Source organism: Anser anser (genome assembly GCF_964211835.1).
Source record: "Anser anser genome assembly, chromosome: 4".
NCBI lineage: Eukaryota > Metazoa > Chordata > Aves > Anseriformes > Anatidae > Anser > Anser anser.
Genome location: NC_139724.1, coordinates 2,328,666 through 2,348,017, shown reverse-complemented (window position 1 = coordinate 2,348,017; position 19,352 = coordinate 2,328,666). Strand labels below are relative to the sequence as shown.

Below are 19,352 nucleotides of genomic sequence, written 5' to 3'. Positions count from 1 at the left end.
ATATTCATGAGGCCTGTATATCCACACAGTAAACAAATATAAGCAGACTCTTTCAATATACATTTTTATTTTTCCGTATAAAAAGCCCTTGCTTCAGTTCATGCCAAGTTTTACTGCCAGGTGCAGTATAGAAATCTCTCATAACAGTCGATGTTGTAACTTTGGAGGCTTTCAACCTCCTTCTCAGTCCTGTGGAGCAGATCAGAGGTCCCAGTGCCTCTCAGGAGGGAATCCAAGTTCAGTCCATGGATTTAGATGAGTGGCAAGCAACTGCTCTGGTGGCTTTTCATCTGGGTACCGTGAGGGGGGATAACAGACACAGACTGCTGAATATATCCACAGCAGTAACTGTAGGACCTCTAACCCCTGAGTCTGTGGTGTGTGGTTTGAGATGTGCCTCGGGCCACTGGAAGGCGTGGGTTCCCTACCTAGCAGTGAGCAGTAGTGAGTTTGGCTCTGGATCTTGAACTCAACTTCTCTCCGGCTATGTATTGCAGGGGGAATTTCATATCAATAACATCATGAGGTTACTCCAGCCCTTAGTCAAGATGGGGTAACTGAAAGGTGATTTTTGCTTTTTATTTAAACAGGATTGCTTATGAAATTTTAAGCACTTCACGTTGCAGAACAATTTTTCTTTGCTTACTTGGTGTGATTACACAAAGCTCTGCAGGAAGATGTGAGTCATTAAACAACATTTTCTGTTGGTGGGTTTGTTCTCTCCTTCATGAGAACATCAAATTGTCATTGATGTTACTGGGAACTGCGTGTCTTTGGACGGCACGCAGATTAATACTGAGATGATTCCCTGGCCTAGGCAAACACAATGAAACAAAAAATATTAAAGAAAATCTCTATAAATAAATGTCTGTCTCGCACTAAGTTCTGTAAGAACTCATTTTCTCAGGTATTCAGCTCTTTCTTGTAATTCAGATCATACTATGAAGGAAAGTCAAATTACCCAGCAGGGAATGTGGCTTACAGATAAATTCTGCAAGACAGCAGAGTGTATGCCAGAGTTAGAAAAGTAGTAAGTACAAAGTCAATTGAATGGCGTGCAATTATCTCCAAAATTATGGGGTGTGTTTTTGAACCCCCATAGATTTTTTTATGGAATTGCAAGTTAGACAGATTAAGGAATCCCACTCCACCCACTGCTGACCTTCCTCTGGCTGAAAATAACCTCTGAAAAAACCCACAAGGATAATTCTAACTACCAGCTCATAAAGCTAGTTGACCTTCTGTGGTGAAAACAGATTTGTATATTAACATGTCACAGTCCTCTTACAGAAGAAATAGGAGTACTATAAAACTAGCCCATGTTTGATTAGACTTAGCTGTATCAGGAAAAATGGCTTTGTAAACGAAAAGTGGAAGTTATGGGTTTATTTAGATATTTTAAATGTGTTTCTTTTTCTCCTCGCTGAACAGCTGCAGCTGACTGAAATGCAAATATCAATCCGGTTTCCCTCGGAAATAGTTAATTCTTCATGAATGGGAACTTGAGTATAAATTACATGTATAATTCATTTCTGTAATTCTATAAATCATTTTCTAACTGGAATTTGGATATTTACATACATGAAAAAGTGGTCTTCCTCTCTTCTCACGACCTGCATACAGAAAGAGTCCCTTGTACAAACGGATGAGATCAGAACTTTATTTAGTGCTTCCAGGCTTCTGTTTGTCTGGGAGGGAATAATCTGATTCCAGAAGCTAGAAGGGAAAATGCAAGGCGTAATGAATGTAATAGAAATGGTAAATTCTTATGAAGAACTCCTCTATATAGTAATGTTTTTTTGTTTTGTGTTGGTTGGTTGGTTGTTTTTTGAGGGGGGCTGGGGATGGGGAGAACTCTGCTATCCTTATATTAAATAAGGTTTCTCTTTTAGGTGAAGATTTAAGTGTTGTTCAGGTTTATTGGTGGGTTTCATTGGTTATTTCCACATGGCTTCCTTTTCCAACCTGAGAATACAGAGGAAAAATAAAACGTGGCCAGGAAAGGACAGGGATCTGTGAGTGACAGGAAAAACTGGCTACATTTGTTCAGTAATCTCTTCATTTAGATGTATAAAGGCATTTGGGATCTAAAGAAGCAGACAGGCAAAATGTCTGTGAGAGCTTTTAAAAGAGCCTAGCTGTCTGACTCAATTGATAGCAAATAATTATGACAGAAAGCCAATCACTTCTTGGTTTCTGAGGGCCTAAAAGTCGTTTTTGAAAAGCAGACTTGAAGCCTGAAAATATTTTGAAAATTTTGCCTACCATGTCTCCCTTGTCTGAAAGCATCAAACAGATCCGGAAAGAAGCCAAAACTGGTATTAAGATGTCTGTAATGTCATTTCTAATTTGCTTAACGGTAAAAGCTCTAGCAAGGCATAATTTGCTATTCTGTAAGGTTTGCACTAAGAATTCTTGCCTGTGATATGATTAAACCTCATTCTGACACAGATCTGTAAAACAAATGAATATTTTATAATAAAAAGTAGAAGCATTATGATATTTTAAGGGAAAAAAAACCTTCAGTATCTTGTAATTCTGAGTGCACAGTTGGAGACACCTTGGAGGCACTTTACATCAGCTGAAATCAGGCACTTTTAAGACTCCTCAAGCAAAGCAGTGAAGAAGCCTGGTGTGATAATTAGGGGAAGAACTTCCATGGGGTTGTTTTACCTACAGAGCTGAATATCCACACCTCTCATGGAGGGCAGGCCCATAGATGCGTGCTCTGCAGTGTAACAAACGTGTGCAGCAGGCTTGCTTGGATTAATGTTGCCTGCCTGGGAGCTGGAGGACAGGGAGGAAGGCAAAGGATGGGGCTGATGGCACTGTATGTCCCAAAGGATCTGCCATGCAGAGGACTTGCTGAGGCACGGGATGCTGAGTCAGTGTGCAATGTGAAATATGCTGCAGAGGTTACTGAAGAGCAGATTTTGGCATAGAAAATGGGAGACAGGATGTAAGGAAAGAAATGCTCTCTTTGTAATACACCATCAGAAGTGTTTATTCTGCAGAGGTGAGAAGAACCAATAATAAGGTGTATGCACATCTATTATTTAAAACAATTCCAGCAAATACAGACTTTGACCTCCCTCACCACCCCCCAACTAAAAATACTTGGAGTAATCAAAACGTATTTTGATTTTTCTTCAACAAAAAGAATTTGTTCAACTGGATTTGCTGTCGTCAGATAAGGGGGGGGGGGGGGGGGAAGAGGAAAAAAATAAACAGCTTGGGCAAGACAGTGAAGTTTTTCTTCAGCTCTATCAAGATGTTTTTTGTTTTGAAATACTACAGAAGTGATACTAAATCTTACAAAAGTTATTGAGTCATTGGAACACTGAACACTTCAGAATCTGTGTCATTTGCAAATCCTTGTTTATTTTTGGTAGCTTTTCTAGATAGGACAGTGATGGAGGAGTCAAATCCATAGACAGGTCCACACCTTTGCAGTCACACTAAAGGATGAACTGGAAAAAAAAAAAGAGAAAACAAGGGCAATATAAGAAAAGGTTTTGTGCAGGAAAATTCCTATCTTTAAAACAAACAAAAACCCTTCAAGCAACAGTTCCTGGCATATTTATGGAGAGATGTACTAATATAATGATGGACAGGCTAACTTTTAGAGCTAATTTTCATGATCTGATACTGATGAGGACAAGTATAGCAAGGTGACTATGAGATTTTAGCTCTTTCAGAAGGAAAGTAGTGGTGAGAAAGAGAGCTTCATCATTTTAGCTCTTGGACTATAGTTCTAAATTGCATGTGCAAACAGACCTCCTCCTGACAACAGCGGTGAACTTAATCTTACTTAAATACAATAAAATTGGACACTTAACCTCTGCTGATTTATATACCCGTGTTGTACCTGTTTTGCACAGCTGTCACATGCTTACACACCTACTATAAACATAAATTTTAAACCCATTATAAACATAATTTGCTACCGATGGAAACTAAATGACTAGTTGGGAGTTGATGTGTAAGGTGGCCAGGCTCCGAAAGGAGCACCCCATGCCCTATTTATTCTTGGCGGATGGTTTGGGAGATGAATCATGTTCCACCACCTAACAGGATCTGCCTGTCACATACTCTACAGATGCGCTGTGCTGGCTCAAAATTTAACGCAAATGAGAAGAAAGAAGAGGAGGGGGAAGGAGGAAGGAAAATAGCCTTTGCCTTTGTATTCAGGGCATGTCCCTGTTGCCTTATTATCACATCGGAGAGCCTGGACCCATCAGTGCTTTCATTACACCACGTTTTCCTCCCCCAAGAATTTATAATGCTGCCATCTTAATTTGTTTGGGGGACGCTTGGCAGTCTGATCCCATCTCAGAAAGAAAATTTGTTTTTATTAAAAAACATCTATAAGCAGTTAATCTGGCAACTTTTTCTTTTTTTTCCTCTAGACCTTGAGAGGTCAATACATAAAGAGAACCCCGATTACATAGGCTTGTTTTTTTTGAGGGCCAAGGTCCTGTTCTAATCATCGAGCCTGCTGCTGTATGTAGACTCTGACACCTGTGTCAGCTTGTGCAATTTTATATTTCTTGGGGCCAGAGGTGCAGGAGAGCAGGGCAGGGGGAGACCCCCGCAGTATGATGAGATTGAAGACAACGCAGCCCCACGCAGTGCTGGAGGTGGGGACGGAGCACAGCTGATGGCTGCCGACCGGCACGCGTGGCAGTAGGCCCGAAAGCCCCAGCCATGGTGCGGCACCGACTGAGATGGCGGGGTGGGAGGAAATTGCCAATCAATAACAGAAATAAAGCTATTGATGGATCTCCAGCAGGGATAAAGCTAGGTGAAACGTGAACCACACGGACTGTGCTTTACAAAACCAGGCCCTGGGGTCAGCAAGGGCCTGCTAGAGTTAATGGGAAGACTCCCAGTGGTCTCACAGGGCAGGAGGTCAGGTCTTTAGTGTTGCAACACTACCTCAAATCTACACAGGAATCAGTATTTGCAGGGGAAGGGGAGGTAACTGCAGCTGTAGGCCTTCAGTATGTAAAACCCCTCTTGATTTACAGCCTGCACCATGTGGAAGTATTGTGGAGATGAATCCTGTAGCTTATGAATAGGAAAGAAGGCCCGTCATTATCTTTCACAGCTATAGCCCCCTTGCCATGAATAAATGTTTCATTTTTATTGCATTTGTTTTGCTGGTCTTTAAGAATCCCAACAATTACATGGTCAGCGATATCAAAATCATAAAAGAAATCGAGATCATTTATAGCTAGCTCACAAAGGCTCTTCTATAATACGCTGATCTGGAGAAATTCTGTGTTGATGGGTCCTATTACGAGTGGAAGGAATGAAACTTTGAAATACTGTTATTTCATCTTTATATGACACATAATGAAGTCACTTCAAATGTCAGTTTTCAATGGAACATGAGATCCCTGGGTAATGCGATGCCCATTCAAACTTGAAAAGTAACAATGAGGTACAAAAATGTCCAGAGTGTTTTAAGGACATGATGCTATTACAGAGCTGAGTGTTGGGAAGACTGATTTTTTTTTTTTCCAAATGAAAAGCTAAAAACAAGAAAGATTTTTTTTCCAGATTTTATAGTATTTTCCTCATTTCCTTGAAAAAATCCTGAAACAGTTTTAGCTTTTAATCAAGTAGTTATGAACTCATCTTTTAATTAAGGATGAGCCACTTTTAATGCATTTTAACAGCTAAAATTTTATCAAAGAGTTGATTTAGTTATTTTTGTATAACTGATCCTTACTTATTCAAAGCTCTCATCAAACTAGTTGTCTTTGGCATTATCAGTGCTAAAAGTTAAAAGAGCATGAATTTGCATCAGAGTATGTAACTGACTTTATTAAAAAAAAAAAAATACATGTAAGGTTCCTTTTATTTGGCATCTACATTACCCTAGATCATTTTGAAGAGTTCTCCCTACAAAATATAACGTAAAAAAAAATGTATTTTTTCTAAAAAAAACCCCAAAACTTTAACAAGACAAAACAAAATCATATCCTTCTCTCAAACCTCCCAGTCTCTGCCTCTGATGTCCAGCAGCTGTAATAGTGAGATAAAATGCTACCTCCTTTTCAGGTGGGCCGTACCTCTGAACAAGTTGTCTCCTGACCTTTATTAATCAATAAAGAAGAACAGCCAAGAATAATCTCATTCATTTAAGAAATCTACTTTGAGATGAGATGAATTGGGTCCTAGAAGTGCTATTTCCCTCCATCACCTATAAAATAAAGTAGATGACTCATTTATATGAGATAAATCTCATTTCAGTATTTAAAAGAAAATATGAGATTGGGTAACATTTGTCTTTCAGGCTTTCCTATAGATTGATACGTGTCCCTGTGCACGTAGGCATCGGACTGGTGGCATTGGATGTGTCGTGCTCCTGCAGCAGCAGGAGATACCTGACATTGTGCCGTTCCCACCCCTGCTGTGAGTCCTCCTGCAGAAAGAATGAGGGCTGAGATGGGGAGCGGGAGCACAAGGGGCTGCATGGGAACTCAGTGCTGGTTGCACCTCAGCCTCTTCTCTATGCAACCCCATGGGCTGCGTGTGCGGGACCACGGAGGGTAGTGCTAGCTGAGAAGAGGGCTGAAAAGGCACGGGAGGAAGAGGGAACTAGGTGCGTACTGATGGGCAGTGGTGGAGGAAAGCGGTGAAGGCCAGGTGAGAAGAAACACTGTGGTGACATGTGGCGCCAGAGGACACTTGTGGGGAAGTGCCACCACTTTCCAGAGCAGGGTGGGTCCAGGATAACTCCGGGAAGCATTGGAGTTGTCAATCCAAAATGAGTTAGTGTCATGACCTTGGTGGACAGTCTCATGACTTAGGAGTTTGACAGTGCTAAGATAGACATCTACATGTATCAACTGGATTTAAGCCTAAATTAATTTATTAAAATGCCCTTTAATACCGTTGTCCGTGACGTGCATGAATTTGTGCTGCCCCAAGGGGTAGCTCTGACTCTGAATTCATGGTGCAGCCTCGATGTCCTGTTCTGTTTCCAGAGCTAAGACATAAGTATCGAATTTGTGGAGAGAGAAAGCTCAAAGCCTCTGCAGCACCTGAAATGGCCTGCACCTAGGAACTAAGACAGGGAAGTCTGAAAACTGAAACTTACTCCATTTTGTGGTGCATAAATAACATGTAGCACAGCTTTTGTTTTCTGGAGAAAAAGTGTTACAGGGCTAAAACGCCTAAGTGATATTTGTTCACCCAGCTTACATTTCACGGTGAATTTCTGCCCAGCCTTGTCAACCCTGCCCACACGGATCTGAGAAGAAAATACAGTTCATAATATCGTATTTTTGATAACCAACTCTTTCATTTATCTATGGGCACAAAAGCTGGATACTTAAAACTAAGTGTATATTTGATCTAGATGCACAATGTGTAGGTACACAGGCATGAAAACATATTGTATGTGTGTATAAGATACACAGTGGATATGCTTGTGCATTCAACTCCATTAAAGTCTATAGGAAGTCTGTTCTTCAGCAGGCTTTGTAGTTTTTTTCAAAGCCTTAATAAATAGCTTTGGTCATTAAAACTTTTTTTTTTTTTCTCTGTAATAGCTTTCGGACCCTAAATGACTAACCCATTCTCTTCTTTTGAAGGCTTCAGAGCAAAAACATTGCTTTCCAGTTAGAAACAAAATTGTCAACATTAGGTTATTGTCAGTATGCTGCTCTAATGGCCTGTTCAGCTTTTAAAAGGTTTTGATAGTATTTTAAGGAGTCCCATGGCGTTTTGAAAAGGAAATGTGTACTATGACTTCACATCTCAGAGGTCTGTCACAGCTGCTATAGGAACTGAGCAGGTATGATGAAAAATGCAACTAGGTGGCAAAGTATTCCTGCCAAGATGAAAGTGAATGGATTTCATTGAGATCTAGGAGGAGAGCCACCTCACCGTGTTGCACCTCAACCACCCACACAACTTCAGTAAATTGGGATACATCTTGTTGTGAAGGGGAAAAAAGGCAACAAAAGAAAGACCACAGACTATCAGCAGTTATTACAGGAATCCCAGGGGAGTAGATTAGGCAAGAACTTAGCCCACCTCATTCTGTGGCGAAAACAATGATAATAGGTTAATATTGCATATATCATAACCATCAGGGACCCTGACTGCAAAGTGCTGAATTTCCCCATAAAATGATAGGACACCTTGCATGGCTGGGGGAAAAAAAACAGAAATAAACAGGAGAAAAACACCAACAGATGACCAACCTCACAGTCCAGCGAGATGTTCCCATCCTTTGCTCGTGTCCTGACAGACTGCAATTTGTCATATACACTGAAGTCAATCTGGCCTACATACAGTTTCTGGTACTTTCCGGTGAACAGAGGAACTAGACTATGCACGAATCCGGGTCTGGATAAAGAGTAATGCCACGTAGCTCTGTATTATTTCCTGGAAGCTGACAAAAGGGATCAATGCTAGTAACTGTCAGCGCGTGCATATAAACAGTTGTCGGGGTTTTTTATTCTTTTGTTTTTAATAGAAAGAGCGTTATTCATGAGGTCCTCTACTGACGATCACAGGTGAGTCGGAGAAGCAAGGGGTTTCATGGTGAAGGAAATTGTCCTTAGCTGGTCCCCTGCCGTTGTGTGCTATCTGACTTTCTGCAGTTCCTGTCTCAGCCAGGAGGGCAGGGGTTGTCCCAGCCTGTGCAGCAGCTTGGACAGTTCCACGTTGTGGTCTCGGTAGTAGCTCGACAGGAAAGCTCGGGACTGGGAGGAGTGAAAACAACACAAACAGTCAAACAAGGAAGCCCACCCCACCCCAGGTTTTGCTGCCTGGCAGCTGCACTCTGCTCCAAGGCAGAGGCTCTTCTCATTCAAAGCTCATTAAAAGCTTCTGGTTTTTAAATATAGCAAGCCAGTGAAATAATAAAAATATTTATATTTTAGGAGTCAAACACAGTGTGCATATTGAAACAGAATCTTAACTTAAATCTCTGCAAAGCCTTTACCTCTTGGTCCATGGGTGGGTATTTTCGACCTTTGCTTTTTCCCAGGCACTTTGTTTTCCCTCCTTCCAATAACTGGCACCAAAAGCCCTTCTGAGGGTCAAACCTATAAAGGATTATATTGCATGAAATATTTTACTACAGAAGAATCTCCCAGCTACAAAACCATCAGGGTTAGTCAACAACTATGGTTGGGCACATCTCTGGATGACGGAAATACTGAAAACAGGGTGGGAAACTACTTTTCTCTCTTGGGAAAGCTCTGGGAATTTAATATTGTCCACAAATTCACCTTAGGAGAGGCTCAAGGCAACAAGTTTTTCACGCTGGACTTTACCTATGCTATCTATTTTTTATTCTACTAGCCCAGCGTATAGGGTACATGTTTGAAGTGTTGCTCTATAGGACGCCAGTCACGGTCCTGAACCACAGCCTCAAGGACCTTACACGGTTCCTTTCCAGACCGTCACTCACATTTTGTCGTCTGGTTTTGATTAGAGATTTTATCCGTGACAGACTGCTCTGTGTGTCCAAGCAGGATGCTTAGGTTTTGATCAATTGACACTTGAACAAAGAACCTTTTGTTGGAAAATTACTGGCCAGGCCTTTTCCTGGAAGTACGCGCGCTGTATCCTCAAGAACATTATCACTGTGCTCAAGGAGAGCTCTCCACATGGCCAGCAGAAGCTGATTACATTGGAGGTCAGTACTGTTAATGGGAGAGAGGTTAAAAGGGGCGATCTGATCTATTTGCCGGCTTTGACAGACACAGACTCAATCCTTAAGTATATTTATATAGAAAATAGAGTGTGATTGTTGCAGGACTAAGACACTATGAGAAATATAATATTGAAATGCTTTATGTTGATTTCTGAATGAAATAAGCAGTGCTTAGGTCTTCTGAAAGAACTGCTGGTTGTTTGTTGATAGCTTAACAGCACCTGAGAAGCTGGTTGCGCCGTATCATTAAATCTAGATATCATTTTCATTCCAAAGAAGACATTAAAACATAAACTCTGTCTTAGCAATCTTATCTGAAATATGCAATTTGATTTTGACGTCTAAAATTCAAAGATATAGGAATTTTAGATTAAGGCATTAAAACACATTCACTGGGGAACGAACAACATGCGATGTTAAGTTTTGAATTTATTGCTGTGGGACTTGCAGCACGCATAAAACATTGAGCAGGTCTGTGTTTCTGCTACTCAGCAGATGTTTGAAAAGGATGAAGTATAATTGGCTGGAACATGGAGTTAATTAGTTACAGACTACCTTTCTGCCCTGGGTCTGTCTGTATGACATGGGTGCACCTGCGATGTGCTGCTCTACAGAATTGAACTAATTTCTGGAGAAGGGTGAACCTTCTTCACATTTATTTTTTTTTCTTGCCCAGCCTATTATTGCAGGCCTGACCCTTGTTTCCTAAATTGTTTCAGGAGCTGTATCAATTAAAAACAAATAAATCATTGATTAAATGGATATATTGATGATAGTCTCATTTCTACTTTGGCCTTTTCCATCTGCTCATTGCATACTGAAGTAGTTTAGCTGGCTTCCACTGATTTCCCAAGAGGAGAAGTAATGTAGTGTGCCGTGTAAAAGGAAAACTGCTAAACTATGCCCCAAACAATATTTCTGCCTCGGAATGAGCATATTGAACATTATTAAAAGGTGCAAATTTGGAGAGCAGGAGAGAAGGCTTTTCAGGATAAAGGAAAAAACATCCCAGGCTGAATTCAACCCATTGTGTTCAGGTATTTCAAGGTCTCAGGACTCCTGTAAACATAATTGGGCAGAATAGAAGAACGTGAACACTGCTTGCTTGTTTCCCTCTCCCAGCACTTTGTCTGGGTATCCCAGTGTATTCATATCGATGCTGTTATGTGTAAAAGCCTTTAAATATCAGTTGATTTTCCCCCTTGTTTTTTACTATTCGAACAAGAAGTGCAGGTCCCGCTTAGCAGCGTGTGGAAGTCATCTAATTGCTTGTCTCTGCTGCCCCTCTTGCTAACCTGGCATGATGTGCACTTCCCACCTCTGCTCTTTCCATGGCTTGACAAGTGGCTGGTGCTCTGGTCAGCCCCTTCCTTGTGCCTGCGTTAATGTTGCTCTCCTGTAAGACGTTCACCTAATTACTCGGGGTGATGAACTTATTGCTCACTAGCATTTGCAGGACTTGGTCCTTAGGCTGCTTTGTGATGACTTCAAAAATCTGTGGTATGCAGTTATTAGACAGTAATGATGAAGAACGATCCCACACAGTCCTTTTTACTTTGACAGTCCTAGGATAAGCCACTACATTGTTTAATGCATTTTTCTCTTCCATCCTAAATCCATACAGATATGGAGGTTTCCACAACACATTTGCATTCTCGATGTCTCTAAACGGTGACTGCATAATTTTATAGATCTGTTTACAATACATTTTTTTCTGTCCAAACACATACGAAAAGCCAAATTTTTCCTGTTATGTGACTCCACTGACTTTAATTCAGTTAAAGAAAGGAAGATATATGGATGTGGGTGTGTATTTTTAAAAGCATAGCAGAAGGCACTGCAGATGTGCAGCAGCAGTTGTTCAAACACCAGTAGTTCAGCTGTGTATTCCTCCTGTATTTCCTCCACTTCAGAAACCAACGACTTAAAAAATAACACTCTGAAATCCAAAATTTCTCCTCTAGAAAAAGACTGGCACAGCAACATTCTTGAGACTCAGACAATAGCAAGCACTCAGCTCTCAGTTTATACCTGCTGTGTAAGTATAACCCTCCCAGTGGAGGAGACACTGAAGACGGAGATGGAGAGGAGGCAATGCGGGGTAGGAGGAGGCTCAGTGGCCTCGTTTTCCAGCAGTTTTCCTGACATCAGCCTGCAGGAAGGCGAGGCACAGCCTTTCCTGTGTACCACCCCCTGCCGTGGCCGTGGGGCTCTGCCGTGGGCTGGAGGCTGGGCTGGTGCTCTGTGCTTGTGCACCGGCTGGGAGCAGCCTCCACTGTGGCACAAGGCTCCTCATCCCACTGAGTCCCAGTCCCCCCCCCCTTCCCCCAGCACAGCTCCTCACAGCTCTGGCCACGATGACAAGATGCTCCTTATACGAAGAGGGTCAGTGCAAAAGCTTCTTACAATTTTCTGCCAGACTAGGAGGGGAGAGAGAAATTCAGCCCACTCCCGCCTCTGCAGAGGCTGTCTTCCTGCAGGGAATTGAAATACGTCAAAGAGAGTGCCACACAGACCATTAATCCTCTTTCATGGGGAAAGCCTTATCCTCCTGGTGGCAAGGATGAGAAATATGATCCGGGCTCATCACAGCTGCCTTTGCTAGATCCGAAGCAGAGGCCGTGGGAAGTCAATCAAAAGGCTTTCACTTTGTGCTGGGGACCTTGATTTGGGCTCCTGCAGAGCACTACAGTCTCAGCACTGGCACCCCAGCCCATGAACAATCAGGCTGCTTGCTCGGTCTGAGGGTTTCCAGCTTCACAGGTAAATCTGAGCTTCCCCCCATGCCCCAGGAGCTTTGCTTGTGCCTGGCACTTCCAGGCTATGTATCTCCCAGTGCTGGCTTGTAATTGCACCAAACCGTAAGAATACAGACTGAACTTGTCCGTGCTACGTGCCTGGCTGCTACCAGGTAAGAAGGCAGCAAAACTGGCTCAACCACTTGTGAAAATAGGATTAGGGAATGGTATATTTAGTCTCCCTTAAAAGCAAACAGAGAAACCTTGCAAGCAAATTAATCCTATCGTACTGAGTATTTCTCTCTTAATCTCTGTCGTTAGGCTCCTCCATAAATGTGACAAAAATCTTTTCACAGCTGGCGCTAGGTGGTCTTCTGCTTCTGGAGACTGTCCTAAGGTTCAACAGTGAGATTTGCAAATGCATGCTGAGTTCTTACATGAACAATTCATGTCGAACCCATATTTTAACCAGTGCAGCAACTAGGAGGGCAGAACAAGGTGCCCACAGAAAACATGTCTTGGGCATCTCCGGTTGAACACTCAAACTTAGCAGATATGTTTTTACATGAACATGGGCCTTATTCTGTGTCTAATACAAACTATTGAGCAGTCTTTTGCTCTGTATGTTGTGTGATGTAGAATTTGCATGTGGAAATGCATGCAGTCATGCAATTAAGTTCTGTAGTGTATTATATGCATGCAAGTTAAGGGGAGACTGGATGTATATTGAACATAACTGTAAACAAAACACAGGCTTTGCAAAATTGTTTTTCTTGTGTCTTTTGTTTTGTTTGTAATTAATGATCGACTGATCTTGGTAGGAGGGGATGTACACTGTGTTTCCATAGGGCAGATGTTAAAGGAACAGACTCACGTTAGAGCTTCGGAGTAATTGTAATGAGGAGAGACTCCAAGAAACTTCTGCACTTCATCCATCACAGTAGCTGGGTCACTTCTTAGCTGCTGTCCATCAATAATTAGCAACTGTAGGAACAAATATGCCAGCCATTTAGAAACGGGACTAAGGTTAACTAAGTAATGACGTTATTTCCCTTTTGTGACCTTACTTGTGACATTAACTTGTGATTTTGCACAGCATTAATAACAATCGTATGGGTGAACATTTTTTAGATTTGCTTTTGTACTTTATTCTGTTCAATGTGTATAGGTGGGCACCCTCTCTGTGTGTGCTGTTTTTCAGATGAAAGAGTTAAATCTCACAAGCTGAACCTGATTCCCAGAGAATTCTGAGTAAAAGAGATAAGGAAGGAATGTAAAAACATTGCAAAGATTTACAGTGTGTCCATAGAAAATCTGGCATGGAATACGAAAATGATAAAAAGCTCATGTATGTCTTCGAATTAAATGCTCAGAAGCTATACAATTAAACGTTCAAAAGTGATATTGTGGCAATTTAATTCAGAATTACCACCAGCCTATCAACTGTACAGACTTGCAAAATTGTTAGCAAAGGGCTTTTTTTTTTTTCTTTTTCTTTAAATTAAAGATTGATGTGATGTAAAGGTACATTGACCTCCACAAGCAAATGTTAAGAGTATGTATCAAAAGTCTCCTGGAGTACCAGGAGGCATTGCTAATAACTATTCTGGATGGATGTGTTTTATATTTATCGTGAAGGCTTATTATGAATTATTAAGTTTTTGAGTGCACAGGCCGAGTGAATGCACATTACTGAGTGCCCATTAGTAAGCACTGTGAGTGCACTCTCTGCGCACCTTATTAAGAATGAGTGCATTTTGTTGTGTATCTTGTAAAATTAATCACTACAACTATTAAACATGAGTGGTTACCGGTTTTACAAGAAATATGTCAATGTGCCCCTGCATGTTTAATAAGAGGAATGCATTTGCTCTTCGCTGCTGCAGCAGACTGAGAGAAATCTTCATGAGAGGTTGCAGCAGCCCAGGGTGAGGGTGGATAAGGAGCGCAGGTAGTGGGGCACAGGATGCTCGGCACCCTTTGCATGCTCTGAGCTTCCCAGGACAGCCTGTGCTCCTCGGAGCAACAAGCTGGGACGTGGAGAGGAGATGGAGGAGATGTGCCCTGTTAGCTCCTGGGGACACCCTTGCTGCAAGCTCTGCTGCTTTGGGCAGTGCTCCTTTCCCCTTGAGGAAAGAGAAGGATGGCCAGAGATGAAAGAAGAAGGTAAATGACTGAGACTTTCTCCTTGTTACTGGAAATGGGATTGACCTGCTTCTCCTTTTTGTAGTACAGTTGAGACTGTATAAAAGGAAAACTGAGGATTACAAAAAGACAGAGCTTGTATTTCTTGTTTTTTCCTTTTTTTTTCCTCAGTCCCTGAAATGATAAGCAGTGCTCAGTTCTACCTCCATACAGCAAAATCTTGTCCCACATGAAGCAAACTTTGGGATACTTGTGCATTGTGCTTATTCACTAAAAACCCTTTTACAAATTTTCTTACAATAGACAGACGTATAATCTGTGCAGTGGGGCATATGCACAGGTAAAGAGTGCCCCTGCATATGTTTTGTAGTACTAAAGCATTTGTTTTAGGTTTATATCTGGAAACATTTTATTTTTTTTTTTTTAGTAATAGGAATATTGTTTAGGCCTGTGTCTTTACTCAAAATGTTCATGGAAAACATTATAAAACACAATTTGATAAAACATCTGAAGGAAGATGGGGCAAGAGAAAGAATTTCTGCTCTAACACTGAGAAGGGCTAATCCCCTATCAGAATCAAACAAATGTGAAATTTTCTATGAAAGGGAGTGAGTGGGAGAGGGAATGAGATTTCTTTTTAGAAAAAGCCTTGGCATTTTCTAAATGAATTTGTCAAACCTTCCCACATCATCTCATGCTGCATCCATCTGCTTGTTTCTTGAGACCCAGAAGCCTTGAAAATCCTGGAGGGAAGGTCTTAAGCCCCCCAGCAAGCCCATGTGGCCACAGGTCATAGCTTTCCTGTTGCATTTTATCTGTCAGAAGACAGAAAAAATCAACACATTTCTGGTAAATGCTCTGATCTTGACAAATCTGCTCTTCCTAATGGCTAAGAGTTCCAGTGGGAAGGATCCTGTCACCTCTAATGATAAGGCCGTACTCATTTTGGGTCCCTCTGAGGGCTGATGAGCTTGTTGAAATAACAGGTTGGAAATTACCTGTGAAGCTGGGTAGTGAGTTAGCCATCGTTCGATGTGGACAGCATACCATCCGGGTGTCAGGCACCTCTTCTGGAGAGTCCTTATCTCTGAGGGTGCCCAGTGGCCTGATGTTATGACTTCATAAAAATTGAATTTCAGGGCAGCAGGGTCCTCATGGGATCGCTGATGCTAACGGGAGATATTTAGACACATGTCACAGTGACCCTGAATATTAAGCCACGATCAAAGAGAAAAAGAACAAATTGCTCTGGTACTTCTAACTCCCACAAAGAGGGAAAACATGTCTCCTAACGGCCTGCTTTCCGATACACCCTGTAACTCTCCTCTCAAGTGGCCACGACCAGCCTGCCCTTAGCCCAGAATTCGCAGTGTGCAGAGGGATGAAGGCTGCGGCTGCCCTGCTCTGCGCCTCCGCCTGCCTCATGCTGGAGCCCCGGGCACGAAGAGAGCTGAGGAGGCAAGCTCTGCCAAAGCAGACGCAATGTTTTACTGCTCTGCATCTCGCTTTGGCATTCGTAAAGGTGCGAATGAGATATTTAAAAGGGAGCAAATTGCAGCCCTAAGCCATGTTTTATTTCTTGTAGAACTCTTGATAACAATATCAGAAATGGTGTACTTTATGCTTATGGTAAGATTATTCGTTTGTGTCCTTTTTAACACGGCTTTTAGTATTTCTGTCATTTGTATAACTGCACCATATTTTGCATGCTTAAATGACTCTAAAAAACAGCATACGGACTTGCTTATGGAGAGGTGTGGACTCAGTAAAAGGCATGAAAGAGCCTCCTAGAGTTTCCTAGGAAAACTGACAGACTTTCTTTTGTTTCCAAGGAGAGAAAAACATAAATAAAAACAAAACAATAACAAACCCTACTCCACAGACACAGCTCGTTTTAACTCCTTGGAAACTTTAGAAGGCCTTGCATACATTTGTACACTACTGCACGTTGCTCGGCCTGGAAACTGGAGGACTGGATGAAGTACCGGATTCTCAGCATAAAAAGCTCTGATTTTCTAGCTAGGCCATGCTTATTTTCCCCAGTGCATCTCCCTGGGTAAGGAGCATCACTTTTCCTCCACACAGTGTCAACTGTAATTGAGATTAAACTGTTTGTTTACAGCTAGTGGCAGCTCTGTGCTGAGAAGTTTCATCATTTATGACGCTGGTGTCACAGGTGCCAACTGCAAAAGATGGCATTCAGCATCCTTCCACTTCTACACAGTGCAAACACTTTGCAATAAATCCCGTTCTTTCTCAAGGGCACAAATTCCCACTGATGCTGGGCATCATCCCCTGCTGTTGATTTCACTGTCCGTTTCTCGAAGGCAAGGTCCATACCTGGTACCAGGAGTACGCCCGGTCAGATGGGTCAATGAGGATGGTGATGATCTTGGCCTTGGGAATGAGGGAAGCAGCTCGTTTAGGCGCTTCCTCAGAATGGAAATAGTTGGCACTTTTCTCAAAGAGGAGGTTAGTGGTGATGTTGGAAGGAGTGGGGAAGAAATCCATGTACCTGGGAGGCAAAGAAACTAATTAGAACAAGCAGTGTCATAAATGATCGTCCGCATCCCATTTCATCGTAGGTGAAAAGGTGGATTTTCAGCCGTAATTCACAACAAGCAAAATTAAATTTCTCAGCTCACTCCAGAACTGGAACAGGGGGAAGAGAACTTGGCTCTCAGATAGTACTGGTAATAGCTAAAGCCTCCATGAAGTCAGGTAATTAGGTTTTTCCTTTGATGGATGGGATTTTTGCTAATAAGTTCAGTGTCAGAGGGAGATCTCACCAGTTTGGAGTGAGTTCAGTTTTAACTGCAGAAAAAAAATGGGCAAAGCTTCAAAATGTCAACTATTTAATTTTAACATTGTTGGAATATTTCATCTTGGAACTGACAAGTCTTTTCTCTTAGACATTTTCAGGAAGCAAGATTTTAATTTTGTCTTTGAATGGTCTTTTCCATTGAAAATTGATTGGAAGTAAAAATGTATAATATAGGAAGTTCAATCAAAAGTGTGAAGAATTCAAATGAAGCGTAAAGTAAAATTGTTTTGGAGGCACTTTTTGGTCCCTTTAGTTTGGCTGAGCACTCTGTGAGCTTCCAGTTTTGGTGTGGCTAGCTGTTTTTGTGTACTTTCTATGGAAGTCAAGTATGTGGGACCTCATCCTGTGCACACAACCCTACTAAGCTCTGAGCCTACAGGCCAGTCTCAGCGAAATGTGGCAGAAGGGGTGTCAGCAAAGCCAGCCTCTTCCTCTGTGTTGTGTGCACAGGGCTGCAGAGGAGAACCCCCATCACCACCATGGAAGAGAGAAGTACCTTGATGGAAGCTTGCACTCTCACAGCATTTTTGGGGAAGAAAGGCTGGTTCATGAGGCTCCCTGCTGCCCCAGCCACTGCCACACTGGTGGGGCAAGCCCTGCTCTCCCAGCCCTGCTCCTCCCGCTCCTTCTCCTCCTTGTGTAGTACACCATATACTCCATGGTAGCTATCTGCAAGCTCTTTCCTTAAGCAGTATGAAAAATAAATGAGAAGCATTTCTTTCTCCTCCTTTTTCATGACACCTTGAAAAAGATTAATCTGTTTCTACGTAGTGTGATGTTTGTCTTGCATTTCAGTTTTCATACAAAGATGAGGAGTGCCATTCCCTGAGGAAACAAAAGCCTTACAAAATGTTTTTCTTAAGCAAAAATAGTTAAAGCAATGTTTAAAAATTGTAATAGGAGTATCAGCTGAATTTTTTATGGAGGGCTTTTTTTCTCATGAGAAGCTGAACCTTATTTCATGAAAAGCAGCGTTTGAAGAAAAGGAGCGTAATTCAGCCCTTTCAAAATTGATACAGCTATGAAAAGACAGAGATGGTATTCATTATTAAGACAGACATTGAAACTGAGCTTGCTATTGTATTCATTTGTGGGGAAAAAAAAGAGAATTTGTGACTGTAATATCTAAACAAAATTAAGGACTTGATTAAATGTCGCATCATTACAAATTAGTTTCTCATTCTCTCAGATAACGCCAAGCATAACAAATTCATCCAATAATTATGTAGATGTCATACATGCTTCTGTAATTGTTTCATTGTGTTTTAAAGTGTATTCATAATGGACACTTATTTTTTGTTATTCTTCTTACCAGTCAATACCCTTGTGATAGTTGTTTCCATTGAAGAACTGAACTTCTTCAAAAGTTTTTGGACTAGGGAGATTACTGATAATGGAAGGATGCATCAGAAGAAATAAATAAAGTGCTGTTGTTCCTACAACACAAAGAAATAGCATTAAGAAACAGAAAAAAACACCATACTTTTTTTTTTTTTCATTTAAGAAAGTACTTCTAAATCAATTCACACTGAAATATACAGGAAAATTAAAAAGATTACCTTTTTATAAGAAAATTTCCTATTGATGGAAGGCACAAGGTGTTTTTAGAGGGAGTGGGAAGTATGTGCAGATTTCTTCTGTGCTCATTAAATTTTTCCCATTTCCAGACTCTGAATTCTGCTCTCTGGGGCAAGCATGATACTGCTGGTGCTGACATTGCTTGCATGCTTGCCTATTTATTTATCCAGTGATGGAATTTGGGCTGGTTTGTTTTTAAATCATTTACATGCACAAATATTTCAGAAGTACTAATTGTGGAATTATATCTCTGTTGCTCCCAGAGCCACACTTCTGTCCTCTGTGTATTTTTCCTGGGTTTCCTGGGGTTGTTGAGGAATAAGAACTCGTTCAAGTCCTTCAAGTGACATTGTGTATTTTGTCTATATCGTCTATCTGCCAA

The 19,352-nt window shown here is 41.5% G+C and overlaps 1 protein-coding gene across 5 annotated transcripts in view; it reads right to left on the bottom strand.

The window, feature by feature from the left end:
* Positions 1 to 2,979: 2,979 nt before the first annotated feature.
* Positions 2,980 to 19,352, bottom strand: part of LOC310898570 (bifunctional heparan sulfate N-deacetylase/N-sulfotransferase 4) — a 163,814-nt gene continuing 147,441 nt past the window's right edge. For all 5 annotated transcript variants that reach the window (XM_083833818.1, XM_083833820.1, XM_083833819.1 and 2 more), the window contains 7 exons: positions 18,705 to 18,828; positions 16,909 to 17,083; positions 15,567 to 15,737; positions 13,298 to 13,407; positions 8,969 to 9,071; positions 8,223 to 8,726; positions 2,980 to 3,470 (listed from right to left, as the gene is read on the bottom strand). In XM_083833818.1, coding sequence (XP_083689944.1) covers positions 8,607 to 8,726; positions 8,969 to 9,071; positions 13,298 to 13,407; positions 15,567 to 15,737; positions 16,909 to 17,083; positions 18,705 to 18,828 — 803 coding nt within the window. In that variant the 3' untranslated portion in view covers positions 2,980 to 3,470; positions 8,223 to 8,606. The remainder of the gene's footprint in view (positions 3,471 to 8,222; positions 8,727 to 8,968; positions 9,072 to 13,297; positions 13,408 to 15,566; positions 15,738 to 16,908; positions 17,084 to 18,704; positions 18,829 to 19,352) is intronic.